The sequence below is a fragment of the Sycon ciliatum genome, chromosome 3 (assembly GCF_964019385.1).
Source record: "Sycon ciliatum chromosome 3, ocSycCili1.1, whole genome shotgun sequence".
In the NCBI taxonomy this organism is placed as follows: Eukaryota; Metazoa; Porifera; class Calcarea; order Leucosolenida; family Sycettidae; genus Sycon; species Sycon ciliatum.
In genome coordinates, this window is record NC_088645.1 from 24,373,506 (window position 1) to 24,388,846 (window position 15,341).

General features: G+C 47.6%; 1 protein-coding gene across 1 annotated transcript in view; it reads left to right on the plus strand.

Moving 5' to 3' along the window:
- The first annotated feature begins 1,766 nt into the window (after nt 1–1,766).
- The window catches only part of LOC135811844 (nuclear pore complex protein Nup85-like), a 23,112-nt gene continuing 9,537 nt past the window's right edge, over nt 1,767–15,341 (plus strand). The window contains exons 1-6 of the mRNA XM_065325082.1: nt 1,767–2,163; nt 3,570–3,717; nt 4,201–4,330; nt 5,006–5,323; nt 6,057–6,104; nt 10,092–10,252. Of these exons, the coding sequence (XP_065181154.1) occupies nt 2,034–2,163; nt 3,570–3,717; nt 4,201–4,330; nt 5,006–5,323; nt 6,057–6,104; nt 10,092–10,252 (935 nt within the window). The 5' untranslated portion in view covers nt 1,767–2,033. The remainder of the gene's footprint in view (nt 2,164–3,569; nt 3,718–4,200; nt 4,331–5,005; nt 5,324–6,056; nt 6,105–10,091; nt 10,253–15,341) is intronic.

The window sequence follows — 15,341 nt, forward strand, 5'->3', positions numbered from 1 at the left end:
TCTGCGATGGCCCAGTTGCGGCAGTTGCGTGGTCCGCGACATGGCTGCGATTTGGGGTTTTCCCTGTTTCGCGCCTGTCGCGTGTCGCATCACAAAAAAGCTTCTGTGAATCCCGCTTAAATTAGTAAGCGGTTGACACCAGGAGAAAGACACTGCCGTAGCATTGAAAATAGGACACATCAACCGAGGCAAGACAGCATGACCAAGGCAAAGCTGGACATCAAGAGAGCACTCAATGAAAGATTCGTCCTTTGTACAGTCGACGGGTATGGGAGTATTTCTAGTACTGGAGCATAGGAATATAACGTTGGTAGTTGGAATAGACACGAGGACGGGCACGGAGACATTTGTTTCGATACAGCCTGCCGTTCACTGACTAGGTTAAAACTCGCCTGGTGTGTGCAGCGGGGATGGGCACATTTGCAGGAGGCGATTCAGAGATGCGTGTTAGGGGAACGGGGAGGGGATGTTCACGATAATCCACATTTCTGTCACTTTAACATCGGGGTGTGAGTGCTGCTGACCCATGAGAGAATACGCCGGATCGGAGGTACACATAAATAAAATCTCTCTCACCACACACACACGAACACACCTCAGACCTGCCCATCGCGGAAGTGATGATAGCGAACAGCTATGTTAGACATAGCAACAAACACACACATACGTACACACACACACCCACACCACCACCACACACACACATGCACGTACGCATGCAAACAAGCACGGGCGCACACTATCTTTTGCTTAGTCGACTTCTCCACGACTAATAGGCCAGTTTTAAACTATCATCGGCCTAGCGCCTGCGCCGGCAGTAGAGTATTCCTCGGTGAAACTAGTGTACATTTCCAAACTGTTGGTCCTACCTCAGGACTGGAGTTTGATTCCACGAGGAGCAAGTTCGCTCGATATGTTCCGATGCTGTTTCCCACTACCGGGTAGTCAAGTAGATAGAGATCAGATATGAACATTGGAGCAATGAGATCCTATCTGGCCGGGTGGACGTGAGGTTCAGCACGCTTCCCTACCGCCACATTACCACTACTAGGACCCCCTGCAGATGCCTCTTGATCCGAGCAGAGGCGTTTCAGCAAAGCTCCCTGGTCCGCCGAAATCTCCAGATCCTCGGAGCGGCGTTTCTGGGCAGAGCAGGTGGTGGCCGAGGAACGCATGCTATCCACCTCGTAAGCTCGATCGTACCTCTGCAGCAAGTTCACCTCCTTGCGATGAGCCAATTTCAAAACTGCAGCGTCAGCAGCCATTTCAAGATGAAAACAAGTTTGTGCTAGGCCTTGGGCACTGGGTGACTTGCGGAGTAGTGATCGCCAATACAAAGCTTCCCTACGCCATTAGACCTGGGAGCAGGACACTGCTAGGCAAGACGACAGAGGTGCATTGAAGAAAGGAGTTGCGACCAACTACTTCCTGCTCAACAAAGAAAGCCTGAATAATAGTTCTTCAAAATAATTCGAAATCAAGTGTGATCGAGAGGGGGCTTGAAAAGACGTCATGTTGTGTCGACACTCAAAAAGATGCGTGTCATGCATCAGTGACGTAGCTGGGGTTCAGGTACTTGAATAAAGGTTTTACCCTGGTTTTCAGCCAAAGTCTTCCTAACGTCATCAACTTGTCTGGCTTGCCTGCTGTAAGTGTCCAAAATCTAATACAAACCAGACAAAAAAAGAGTTGAAGGATATTATCGAGCTGTAGATTTCGTTTTTCGTTCGGTGGCGGGAAGATCAAGGAAGGTGTTGCTTGGCAAGGATTTTTCGTCTTTCAGGAAGCGAATGGCCTGATTTTGTTACGAAGTCGTAGTCATTCAAGTGATTTGTATATCTTTGGTTCTCTCCATTCATTGAGCACAGCAGAGCCGCCCGGTTTTTCTCGATTCAACATTATTGTGTTTCTATCTCATTGAGTTTCTCCGACATGCCCAATTGCACTCCAGTCCATGTGCCACAACTCTGAGTTGTTTCAAAAAGTGTCTTTGAAAACGTTAGTTTGGTGTATGCCTGCCTGCGTACACCAGAATGTCTCAATTTTCGTCGTCCGGAGATGGAGGGCTGGGAGTGAAATTCAGCAGCGGTGATCGTGCCGTGGTGTATTCTAGTGTCTGCAGTGGCAGTCCTTCGGCTCCCGTGGAGAATCGTGCCGCCACAGGTCAGCCTCCAAAAAATACGATACAAATGAATTATCACAATTTTGTGGCATTTGAATTTATTTGTAGATTGCAAAACACTGAGGAGTCGATGGTGCCAAGTAGTTCATACACGGGAGAACTGATCATGGAGATGCGAGCATGTTTTATGCATTCGCTACGTTACTATTGGAAAGATACACAATGCCAACGCGGAGACACCCCCAAATAATTGATAAAAATATTTTTGGAATTTATTTTTAGATAGGGACAATATTGGGCTACATGTATTTTATTTCGTCGATGTTCAATAGCCATTTTACGAGCAAGAAAAGTGCAGGCAGGCATGCCCCACATGAATAGTACACTCTTTGTAGCGGCAAACTTGGCATTCTCTGGGGCGTGTGGATTGAATACACAAACATGAAAGTACGAGTGCCTGTACCTGCTTCGCCATACTTCACTGGCACAGGTGTCCAGAAAGCGTTGTCTTATGTCAGAGCATTTGTCATTTTGTGTTGATAATTTAGGACTGCCTCCAGCATATTCTTCTGATGGCAAGAAGGGCTAGCGCTCAGCAGAAGATTCCCCCCGGACGATGTTAAAAGTAGTTACTGGGTTTTAAACCCATTCCCGCCAAGGGATAGTACCTCTCTATCTTGGTTGTCTATGCCCATTTAGGAAAGCGTCTTGTGCTAAGCTGACAACAATATGTGCGACAACGATGTCGAGAAACCGTTCTTGGAACAATTACCAACCAACTTTACCTGGATGCGTGTATAGAATATGAGTGTGTAGTTTATCCCTGTTATTAGTATAACGAGAGCGCTTGGAAGCTCAGGGCCCTACGCTATGCTTTTAGTCGAGCGAATGCGACGCAAACTGAACTCTGCTCATTCTGACAATCTCTTGTAAAGACGCTGTACATGAGCTGAACTACCTTCGTCCAGTGGTTTGCAGTCGATACAAACTGTTCTTGACCTGTTCTAAGCGTTTTCATATCCATCACAAAGTTTTTGTTAACGGAGGAAGTTTTTGTGGACCCTGGCTAGCTAGCGCCAGACGTTACTGCGCTATCGCCCTGCATGCATTCCCCCCGATACACTTCGCATACATATATGCTAGGCCTCTACAGTCTCTCATTTCTTGGTGCTGACCGCTTTAATGCTATACATAATGCTACTATACATACTCATTCTCTTGATGATACGGTACGGGACAGATACGGGATAGCGCCAGGCGTGGCACAAACAAACAAACACGAAATTAAAGCTGTGTGGACCCTGGCTAGCGCCAGACGTTACTGAAGTAACGTCTTCTGCATAGCTACGGGAATTAAATTGTTGTCTCCGCGTACCAGTAGGTTATACTTTACAACAGTGTCTCTTTATTTTTTGTGTGTTTATTGCGGTGTTTGTCTGTGGTATAGGCGGTGAGCGAGAGCCTCCCGTACATGAGGTTGCGCTGAGTGGTGATGTCAGCTCTGTAGCATGTGGCCAGCTGATCAGCGAGTGCCATGCCATCTTCTGCGCCCTGCAAGAAGTCGGGGCCAGCACCTCCTCGTCCCGATCGAATAGGTATGTGTGTCTTTGTGTGTATGTGTGTGTGTGTGTGTGTGTGTGTGTGTGTGTGTGTGTGTGTGTCTGTGCGCGTGCGTGCGTCTGTGCATGGGCAGATATGAGCGTGCGTGTGGTATTGTATTTGGCAGAATAAATATGCAACCCCCCCCCCCCACGTTTGACACGATTTCAGCGTTTGCTCTAGGATTTCAAACCAACCGGGTACACGTGTACCTGACACAGCTCTTGCAACCGGGTCAGTCCCGCGTACATGTACGTGCGGCTATTGTACATCAGGGAGTCTTGGGCCTTCCTGATTGAGTCCCGACCGGGTAGCAAGTGACCCGGTGTTCTTTTTCCAAGCGGGTCCAAGTGTCCCCCAACCAGGTCGCTCACCCGGCTGACCCGGCTCTGGAGCAGACACTGGATTTTTGTTTCATTCTAGGTACAACCACCATGTTGACCTGTGTATGCACCTCTTGTGTGCTCTTTGTCTCGCAGTTTATTACATATAAGTCGCCAGTACCGTGCTGTGTTGCACGCGTGCCTGATCAACGCGAGGCACGAGACAGCGAGAGGTGTACCAACCAACGGCCATGGCTTACGTTCTGCCTCTAATGAACAACATGAAGTACGTGTAATGTGACGACGCTCGTGTATCGTTGCATTGCAGTGATAGAATATCCGGAAGCCACTGTTTGAATATCTTCTCTCTCTCTCTCTCTCTCTCTCTCTCTCTCTCTCTCTCTCTCTCTCTCTCTCTCTCTCTCTCTCTCTCTCGCTCTCTCTCTCTCTCTCTTTCTCTCTCTCTTTCTCTCTCTCTCTCTCTCTCTCTCTATCTATCTATCTATCTCTATCTCCTGGGGGTCACGTTCTTTGTCTTTGAGTTCTTTCCCTACAATATTATAATTATAGGATTGAAATTATACATACAATAAAAGTCCGTAAATAAGTACGTATTTACTTTCGAATTTAGTGACCACACCCGTACTGACTTTCGGCCCGGTACTGACTTTCGGGCACGAACTAACTTTCGGACCTGAGTTGTGTGTAGTGGAGAAGTCATTTTCATGTCGATGTACATGCTGCGTGCTGCATGTGCGCATCGTACTGGTACTTATTTCGGGCAGTATGTTTATCGGGCTTGACTTGACTTCAACAGACAGAGCCAAAAGAATGAAGGGGGTATTTCTTTCGGGCAGGTACATATTTACGGACTTTTTCACTGGTCTCACTCATGTGTATGTGTGTGCGCTTGTGCCCGTATATCCGTGTATTCCTCTCATTTCTGTGCACGTACTTGCAGAGTGTCTTGTTTGGCAACGTGGAGCTCATCTGGCACCTTTGCGAGATCATCTTCCTGGAGGTGCTGCCTGTCGGCTGCGTCATGCAGCCGCTGCTGGAGTGGGTACGCTGGCACGGCCATCATGCCCAGGAGCGCGCTCGCGACCTGCTCAGTCACCCTGATCTAGCGTCAGTCGCCGGCAAGCAGGACGACGTTGGCGGCGGCGGTGGCAACATGTTTTGGGACACCGTCTACCTGCTGGTGTTGCAGGGCCGCATCGACACCGTGCGCGACCTCCTGGCACGCTTGCCGTCGCGCCGCGCTTCCGCGGCCGCATCCGTAAGCTCTAGCTCTACCATAGTTGGTCATGATATGTCTGTCCTTTGTTTGAGCTCATGTCTAGTGGAGCGGTGCTAGGTGATTTTCCCACCTAAAGTGCACAGCTGGTGTCGTGAACCGGCCCCATGGTAACTTCCATCACTGTACTTGTACATCTCATCCGTACATCCAGCAGCATTCCAGCTACTTCCGGAGCCTCAAGGGCTGTGCTAATCCGGGCTGACGAATATTAGACATGAGCCTTGGGTCGGCTTTCCCCTAGCACAACTAGAGTTAGCAATAGTGTGAGTGTAGTCTTGCCGTTAAGGAGTAGCATCTAGCATCTAGGCCTTAATCCTTGAAGGGTGGTGGCGTTCCTACGGATGCGGAAAACTCGGCCTCTAGCCGAGTCTGACGCGAACTGTGAAATTTAATTTTATCTAGGAAGACGCCATAAGGCCATACTGGTAGTCCTTTTTAGCACCTAGCGGCTTCCTCGGAGTTGCCTTGTCTCCGCTCCGAATGTTTTGAGAACCAGACTGGACAAGTATTCACTGCGTCTATCTTCCTTAGAGGGTGGGGTGTAGCCAGAGAACCTCTCAGTTTTGATAACCCAAACTCTGTTTTTTTGGTCTGTGTAGATGCATGTATAGGTGTTTTTCAACATGCTTGCAGACATGTGATGTCGCATTGTGTGTGTGTGTGTGTGTGTGCACGCGTGTGTGTGTTTTCATGTGTGCAAATCCTCTTGCAGGCATTCAGCAGTTTGGATGAGCTGCTGCGCAAGATGCCGGTCCCACAGGTATGCTTAGTTTCTATTACTAATACCAGTATATACTGCGTATCACTGTCTCCTTGTGTAATAGGGAACAGCCAATGAGCACCAATGACTTGGCGCTAATATCATTATTATAAAATGTGTACTTGGTCCACGTCAGCAATATTGTCGCTTATCTTTCAGCTTTGTTTTTATGTCGCCAATGCTCACCAGGGGCGGATCCAGGATTTTTCCAAGGGGGGTTCAGTTTTCTTCCGCCCTTATAAAGGGAGAAAGAAACGGGCTTTTCCAAAAAGGGCGAAAAAAGGGCGGGCACCTTTGGGAAACGGCTAGAGGATAGGCGCTCTGATCCCATTGTCGAGCGCTCGAGCGCAGGTAGTGCTTCAGCCATTTCAAGGCAGTGTTGCTGCGCTCATTCTCCGCAGAGGTGACGGGTAGTGTTGAAACAATCCGGAGGAGGACGTGGATGTTCGGGAAAACATCGGCATCACAATGCACAAGAGCTCGTGGGGTAGCTGGAAGTGCACGAGACTTCTCTGCTGCGTCCTTCCATTTCCTGCCCCACTTTCGGATGTCAGTTGATATAGTTGAAGAGCTTGGCAGATCATCAGAGTACGTGTCGGCCAAGCGTTGAATGTTGGCAAGTAGGCCTTTCCCATATCGGCCGGCCGAAAAATTCGCCGAAAGTAGCCTTTTCAGAATATCGCCGATCTTTTCGCCAAATTCTGAGATTTTACCAAGAAATCGCCGAATATACATGTACATGTAATAATAATACTTCCTCCGTATACAAAAACTTCGTGACTTTTTTTTGAAAGCTGCGCACAGCTCTGGATTGTTCCGTTTGACTCGGAATAACACTCGTGGCATTGTCTAACCTGTTTACAAGCTATATACAAAGAAAAAAGCAACTCAGACGAATGAGATTGAGTTTTTTCAGAGTCTTCGTCGCTCATGTCATTGTCACCTGACGACGCTGACTCCGCATCGCCAACAGTCGCTGATTCCGCTCGCATTTCGTTCAGATTCTTGTCACCTTTAGTGATGATCCGATGCTGGACTTTGGCTACGTCCTCTTCATCTCTAGAGCTGTGTACGAATCGGTGTCGACTATATTCAGTCGTTCCAACCCGCGACCTCCATTATGCCGTGAAACGAGTCGTACAAGCACATCCACACGCTTCGCATTTTCTCGCCAGGATAATCCTCCCAAGCATTCTACAATGGCTTCGAGGAGGTCCCTACGATTCCCCTTGGCGACAAAAGAGACGTCTGACTGGAGAGAGGCGAAGAAAGCCAGGCCATCGACATTCTGATCCTGAGTCTGCGCTGGTTGCACGACGACTAAAATGTTTCATCTTGCCGTGCGAGCGAAACAAATCTATGTTCTCACGCTACGTAGATGACTATGGGGCCGCGCACCGCAAGTACGAGCCTGGCCACTTTCAGGGCAGCGAGTGCCGCGTGACTCGACTCCGTGTTCCAGCCACGAGCTACACTTCGTCACTGTGTCAGTTTCGAGCAAGTAAGTGTTAGTTTTTATTGCATTTGACTCTTGAGTTTCTGTCCGCAACGTCCTCACACGCATGGCGTCCGTGGAGAATCTGTTCGGGATCAACCAAACTAACCTCGACATGGACGGGAGTTGTCGATAACAGCCTTTGGCACCGTTCGTTGAGCAGGTTCTTGCTCAAAAACACCGTTCAAAAAAAGTCACGAAGTTTTTGTATACGGAGGAAGTAATAATATCTTTATTAGGATGACCCAGAGGCTTGTCGCCTATCAATACCTTATTCCTTGGACTTTTGCTGACTTGGCTCCTAGACTACAAGTACAAGGGGGTCACCGCTTTGAAGGGTGTACATGTACAGGTACATGTATATGCATGAGCTAAAGTGAAAGTAGTACAATGTACATGTTTTGCAGGGTCGTGGGCAACTGGGCATGACCGCTCGTGTGCGCCTGCGTCACGGCCCGTGGGCATTTCCCAAATCTGCCGGCCGAAACATTGGCCGAAAAGTGGTTTTGAAGAAATCACCGATCTTTTAGCCGAATACGCAATTTTCGCACTGAATTCGCCGAAAATTGATGTTTTAGTGCCTCAATAGCATGCAAATACAATTTCTGTAATCATTGTCTGCGAAAGGTGGCTGCGACTTTAGAACCGAATTTCCACCTTTTACAGAAATTTTCAGCCGATTTTAGCGATTTTTTCAGCCGATCGAAAAGCCGAAAAGGCCAAAATAAATGGCCGATTTGGGAAAGGCCTATTGGCAAGGTGTTCGTCTGAGGATCATATCAATGTAACATCTGCATGATTCAGCTCGGGCTATATATGCGCTACGGCAGGATCCTAGGAGCAATTCGCATGCCTGGCTTTTGTAAAAAAAAAACAAAACAAAAAAAAACTGCACCATGGTCGGAAAAAATTTAGGGGGTTCGTTCGAACCCCCCCTGGATCCGCCCCTGCTCACTTGGCAGCCCATTTCACCCCAATTTTGGTTAGTAAGTTAGTTTACTAGTACCAAGAGTACATAACCAAGAGTGTGCAACTCCTATCTCGAGCTGCGATGGGTTCACCCACGGCGGAATTTTTTTATTGCGTCATTCTTTGGCTGAAGTATGATCAAGTGCGTATGCTTTCCCGTGCATTTTTGTAGATACGGTGAGCGTTCACCAGGTTCAGGACACATCGATCTATCGTCCGTTGTTCTGCTTCGACTACCGTAGCTGTGATTTACAAATTCTTTGTACTTTGATCTCTGGCTACGCATGATGGCATCAGCGAGCCAAACAGCCGCCAAAGACTGATGTCATAAAAAAATTCCGCCGTGGGCTGGAGATCGTCGAGTTGCACACTCTTGGTTATGTACTCTTGCTAGTACCTGAAAGGTCTAGCTAGATTTCGAGTGTATTTCAAGAGCGACGGGTGGGTGATACTGATTGATACAGCGCTGCATCAAAATCGATTTATCTTGTCACACTGCGCAGGCAAGAGCAGCGCGACGAACAAGAAAGTAATCGGCTACTCGGAATCAGTTCCATTTTGCAAAACGGCCGAGATCGCTCACCTCAGGGATCGCTCGCCAAGCTGAGATCGCAGTTCCCTCACCTCCAGCTCAATGCTCGGAGTATCCAGCACATTGTGGAGATTCGCAAGTACTGTACGCGTCGTTGTCGTTCAAAATAAATATTGCAAAGAACGGTGACTGATTTGAACCACACAGGCAGTCGTGTTGCCCACGCGAAGTACTATAGGGAAGGCGACCGTCACGATCGACTTCCCTTTAGAAAATAGCCAGGCAGGGGAGAGGAAGAGAGATGAGCTTGTGAAAGCGAGAGAGTCGATCCCGATCAAAAATATTTGTCACCAGCGCCGAGAGCAGTGACGAGGAGGACCAAAAAAAGCATGAACCCTTCCTTGGACAATAAATTCCTCATGGCTAGTTGTCATTCTATACCTTACCTTCCATCATACCAAGTTTTATCACCTCAAATGCACGCGTTGATGTCCAAAGTCTAAGTTCAAATTCTCGAAAGATAAGCGACAATATTGCTGACGCGGACCAAGTATTCCTTGAAGTACTCAGTACTCACCTTTTTTTGTCACTTTGACGCGCTATCATTTCAGTATTGTGATTGAGTTGGCCTTCGTTTCACCGACATGTTTACTGTAAAGCAATAGCCTTTCGCAGCTTGCAAATTTTGTGTTTTCAAGAATCGCCCTAGTTCACGATCAGAAATGTTTGCGATTTTAGCTCTCGAATTGGATCTTGTACAGTTTTCAATCCCTGTACAGAGCAGTTTGCGGCGATTTACATTTGCGAATGTAGGATGGTCGCGAAAATAGCAAAATTTAATCCCTAGCGAAAGTTTCTCATTTTACAGTAAGTGGAAACTACTACATGTACTTACGGAAGATGCGTTAATTTCGCCAGTACGGACTTTGATATCTGCTAGTATGTTTACCATTGCTCTACCGTTGTTGTTGCTGTTGCTGTCACCGTGCAGGCGCTGTTCGGCCAAAGCCTGACGGAGTTCTCGCTGCGGTGGAAGCGCTGGCAGCAGGAGTGTCGCAGCCGCTCGGCCGAGGGAGAGTTCAGTGCCGTACCGCAGCTGCAGCACATTGCGCAGATCATGAGCGGCGACAGCACCGCTCTGCAGTCGTGTCGGTAAGACCACCACGTCAGTGTACTCTCTGTTGTAGAATTCCAACTGCAGTCGTGTCGGCAAGACCCCGTCAGTACGCTCTCTAGAATTTCAACACGAGAGACATGATTATTTGATTGTGCTCGGTTAAACTATTCACTGGTGATGCTCTGTTTGCCTGTGAAAGAGGCCTTTCTCACGACAAAAAAGTGAAAAAAGAGATATGGATTAGCAACAGTGTGGTTGACAACGGGATGGTTTTTCGTTTCGTCCTGAATAGGAAACAGGAATTCATTGTTTCTGGCTGAGAGTACAGTCGTCGGCGAAAAAAAAAATCCGGCCAATGCTATGCCAGCAACCGGTAGCTGTACGGTGCATGGGCCGCGTGCACTGCCACTGCTGCCACCACAACACAAAGTCAACTGGCCTATAGTGCGTTTCGAAAGTCCAGACCTCTGGTTTCAAAAAATTGCTAGGACAGCATCTATACCACATAAAATCTGTGATCACTTCGTGCATAATTTTTTCGAAATTGGGCGTCTGTTATCCCATCGCTTAGAAATTTATATGAGAAAAATTGCGTGAGCTGCCTGAGTAATATTCCGAAGAAATTTCTCGAAAAGCTCAAACCAAATTAGAATTATTCAAAAAAGTCTAGAGGTCTATAGTTTTGAAACGCACTATAGTGCAGAACACATGCCCTGCTGCCAGGCCTGCATACACTCAGTGCAGTGCTCGAACCGACGACTGCAGCAGCAGGCAGAGTGCAGCGCACACTGCTCAGTGCAGCTGTGCCGGTACTGAGTGTAAATGCACGCACGCCACCATGAACGAGCCTCGATGCATCGATAAAAGTGCCACAGAAGAACGCGCAGCATATACACACCGCTGTATCCATGGCTTTGGCCGGATTTTTTGGCAACGGCTGTGCTTGGTGTAGCAAACAACATACCAACTGAGACTGTGTTCAAGTCTAGTCTAATCTCATGTTGGATGCTTGAAAGTCACCAGCTCATGTCATGTTTATTCTCTATCGCGTGCGATTGATTTTGCTCATGCCTCGCGCGTGTGGCATCGTACTTTTCATCATGCCACGACTGTACTGAATTTCTTGCACCTTTGCCGTCGCTAGACATGTACTGTGTGTGTGTGTGTGTGTGCGTGCGTGCGTGTTGTCTTGCTCTTGAGCAGGACGGTTTGAATTGTTTGAGCTCTTCCGTATCTGGTCTTCTTTACCGTTTCATAGCTGGGCGTTGCCCAGCGGGGCAGCTCTGGGTCATCCAGAGTTGTCCTTAGTTCTGCACTAGGCAGGTTCATCGGGGAGTGGGTTCACGGCACGGTCGCCAGGACGAGAGAGCTTGGAAGCTCAGGGCCCTACGCTATGCTTTTTTTGCCTTGATGACCTAGACAAAAAAAGCATAGGGATGTTATAAATTCTTTTAAAAAATCCTTTTTTTTTTAAGACATAACCTGGGATTCGAACCCGCACTAGGCCTTGGCGGATAATGCTCGAAAAGGTGGCAGATTCTGCTTTTTTTGCACCGAAATTGGCAGAACCATACAAACCTTATGGCGGGCAATTCCTCGAATTCTGCTCCATTTCTTTATCCACATACCAAACATGCATGAAACTTACCAGAAAAAGTACCGAATTCTGCCAATTTTTCTGCCGGCATTATCCGCCAAGGCCTAACCCACACTATCGCGCGCCCTGCATGCATCCCCCGATACACTTCGCATACATTTGTTTGTTTGTGTCACGCCTGGCGCTATCCGTATCTACCGGCAAAAAAGCATAGGATGTTATAAATTTTTCAATTCTCCTATTTTTTTCAGGCATATCCTGGGATTCGAACATTGTGATCTTGCATTTGAAAGCCCTATTTGAATATGCATTGTGGCCAGCCGTCTTCGATGGCACGGTACGGTAGGGGATAGGTACGGGACAGGTACGATCGAGGGTAATACGACACCGTCTCCCGTACCGTACCATCAAACACAGCTGGCCACATACAGCTGCCCGCAATATTCAAATAGGGCTTTCAAACGCAAGATAATAACGTGAAGCAACTTGGAAGAATGGGTATGAATGCGAAGTGTATGGGGGAATGCATGTAGGGCGATAGTGCGGGTTCGAATCCCAAGATATGCCTGAAAAAAAAAATAGGAGAATTGAAAAAATTATAACATCCTATGCTTTTTTGCCGTCAGATACGGATAGCGCCAGGCGTGACACAAAAACACAAACAAATACCAAATTAAAGCTGTGTGGACCCTGGCTAGCGCCAGACGTTACTGAAGTAACGTCTTCTGCATAGCTACGGGAACAAAATTAATTATTTTTTTATAATGATTTTTCGGGTGTAGGTGTTGGAAGGGGTATGACATCATGATTGTACCCCAATGGTTGTACCTGCTAATTGCCCCGGATGGGAGTGGGTATATAAAGTACTAGTAGATACATTGCTGGGGTCTATGTCTATCTAGGTTCAAATTTTCGGCTCACTTTTTCGATCCATGATCTCTTCGTCAACATATTGCGTTATACGAAAGTACGATTGATCAGACTCCAACATGATATGAAGACGGGGTGAATTATCTTCTTCCGATAAGTCGCCGAAGTCGCTAATATCGACGAGTGTTGGGGTCAGGATGGGACGATGCCAATCCTGAAACCAACCCTGACTGAAACGGATCAGAAACTCCCCTGCAGCAAAAGGAGTGAGGTCCTGCCTTGCATGTTGTCCAGCCGCAAGCGCTTCTTCCAGTTCGACTTTCTTCCCACTGGAAGCAATATGTTTCAGTTGGCAATGCTTGCCAGGCAGGACTTGGAAAAGATAATACTACACCCACACATTCGGGTGGGATGAACGGCGGATCCGTTGTTCCCCTATTAATGGGAGTACGGCAGCGTGTCTCTTCATAATAACATTTTTAGCAGATGTCCACTCTTGAAACCATGACAAATCTCGAACGAACAAATGGTCAATGTCAAAGGCATGACGAGTCTCCGAGCGTTCACCTTTATCCTTTGCGTGTGTCGCAAGAGCGTGGTCAGCAACTCGTACTAGCAGATGACACACCTGACATTCGTGAGTCTTGTGATCAGTCGATCTATTAAGACTCTTTGCAACGTGAAACCATCGCTCGTAAAGGGAATCCATCTCCTAGAATGTGAAGTCACGAGGCAATTGATCAGTACTGTATTGGGTGAAGGAATGACTCGACTGCATGACAAGCATGCGTATTTATACAAGTCAGAATGGGGTGGGTTGAAAATGCAAAGATGTCAACCAATCACCATCAAGCCCGCCAAAAACCGATGATCAGTGATGGAACCTTGCCATGATTGAGGCATTCCTTGATGGTGTGCACATGAGATCACCGTGGTTCATCTTTCCCAATTCCATTCTTTTCACCTCCTGCAACCCATACTCCACTAGTAGCAGTGGGGATACTGGAGTCAGAAGAGGCAAGGCAGCACTTTTCCGTGGACGTCCGGACGTACTACTCGACACAACACCACCCATACTTGTTCTTTAGAAGTTTATTACTTGGTCCGCCCAGTTAAAATTGGCGCTTATGTTCTCACTTGGTTTTTGGTGTTCTGCCTGTGCCACACGGCATGGAACCACCGATTCACCATCCGAACATGACCATTGACCATTGCATCCGACGACATGACAGCACAAACCATCACAGAAGTTGCGATCGGTTCGTTTGAGTCTTTTTGACGGAGCTGCCGCCGACGAACACTTCCGTCAGCGCAAGAAAACACTGCAACCTCCGCTCAAGTCCGTAAAATAGGTCAGGATCTTCGCATTTCAGAGCGATGGAGAATACAGTTTCTGTCTACTTCCAGCTGTCTGATGGCAAGGATTGTTTACCCCGGGGAGGTATAGAAAAGCTGAAAAGCGCTTCGCTAGCTTGAATTTCAGTGCTTGCACAGTACAGCGCCTAGTGAAGGGCTATCACCAGCAAATCGCTGACGAAGAAACTGCAGCTCATGTCGATGTCTCCAGAAAGTGAGACCAATCCGGCGGACACACTTTGAAGCTCACAGAGGACAGGGCAAAGGAGCTAATCAAAGGAAACACCAAGTCCTGAGAGAAACACTCGTGCAAAGGACTTTCAGGAAACTAGCCGAAAAGCCTGGTGCACGGCGTTGTAGGTGCAGTACGCACAGGTGCTACATCAAGCGGAAGCTATCACTGCGCTGCATGTACAAGCACCAGCGGCTCGCGTGGGTACGGGTGCTGATCAGCAAGTACGACAAGCGCAAGAGTCTATTTGAAAAAAGGACACTGATATGGCGTTGCCTTTTTGTCTCAAACAAAGTCGCATTATTTCGACGAACGGGGATAACACTTACAGTCAACATGCGGGCAGTCTCACTCAGCTTCTGATGGTAAGGTGACAGGCACGCACTGCCTTTTAGCGTGATTCGAGACGAGGAGAAGTGGAACAAGCTATGAAACGACCCGTGCAGCAGCTGTCCGGATCGTGCGTTTTGAGCTCTTCCTCCAGCGACGATAGTGGCGAGGAGGATGTGTAACTTGCTTGAATTTTCGACTGAGTTGCTTACTGACATGTAAATAATCATGTATATAGTGCTTTGTGATCGTGGCTTGCTTCAAATATTCGTATTTCTTTCTTGAGACAAGTGTGAAGATAAGCGCCAATTTTAACTGGGCGGACCAAGTATTATTATTTTTTTACTATCATGAGATATTGCAGTAGGAAGTAGTATACGCTCAAATAGGATAGAATAAGAATGAATGATCAGCTGTCTGATAAAGAAGGCAGTTCATTTAAGACTTATTGGAAGCTCTCTACCAGCTGATCGTCTTGTTGGACGGCGACACTGCATAATGATGTGAAGCTCTCAGTCAGCTGTTTCAGTTCCGTGATAGAAAGTGTCATGTGTGCGTCCAGAGCACGATGAAAACATCTGGGTTCCACGTTGATGCAGATGATTGGAGCAACAGCAAGACGTACCTTCAACACTTGTTCGTCAGTGTCGAGGGGGACTGCCCCGGGGTAGATGAAAACATCTTGTTCCACATCCAGTTCGAGCGAGCTGGTCGGGACTAGCTTGCTTTCACCGTTGAT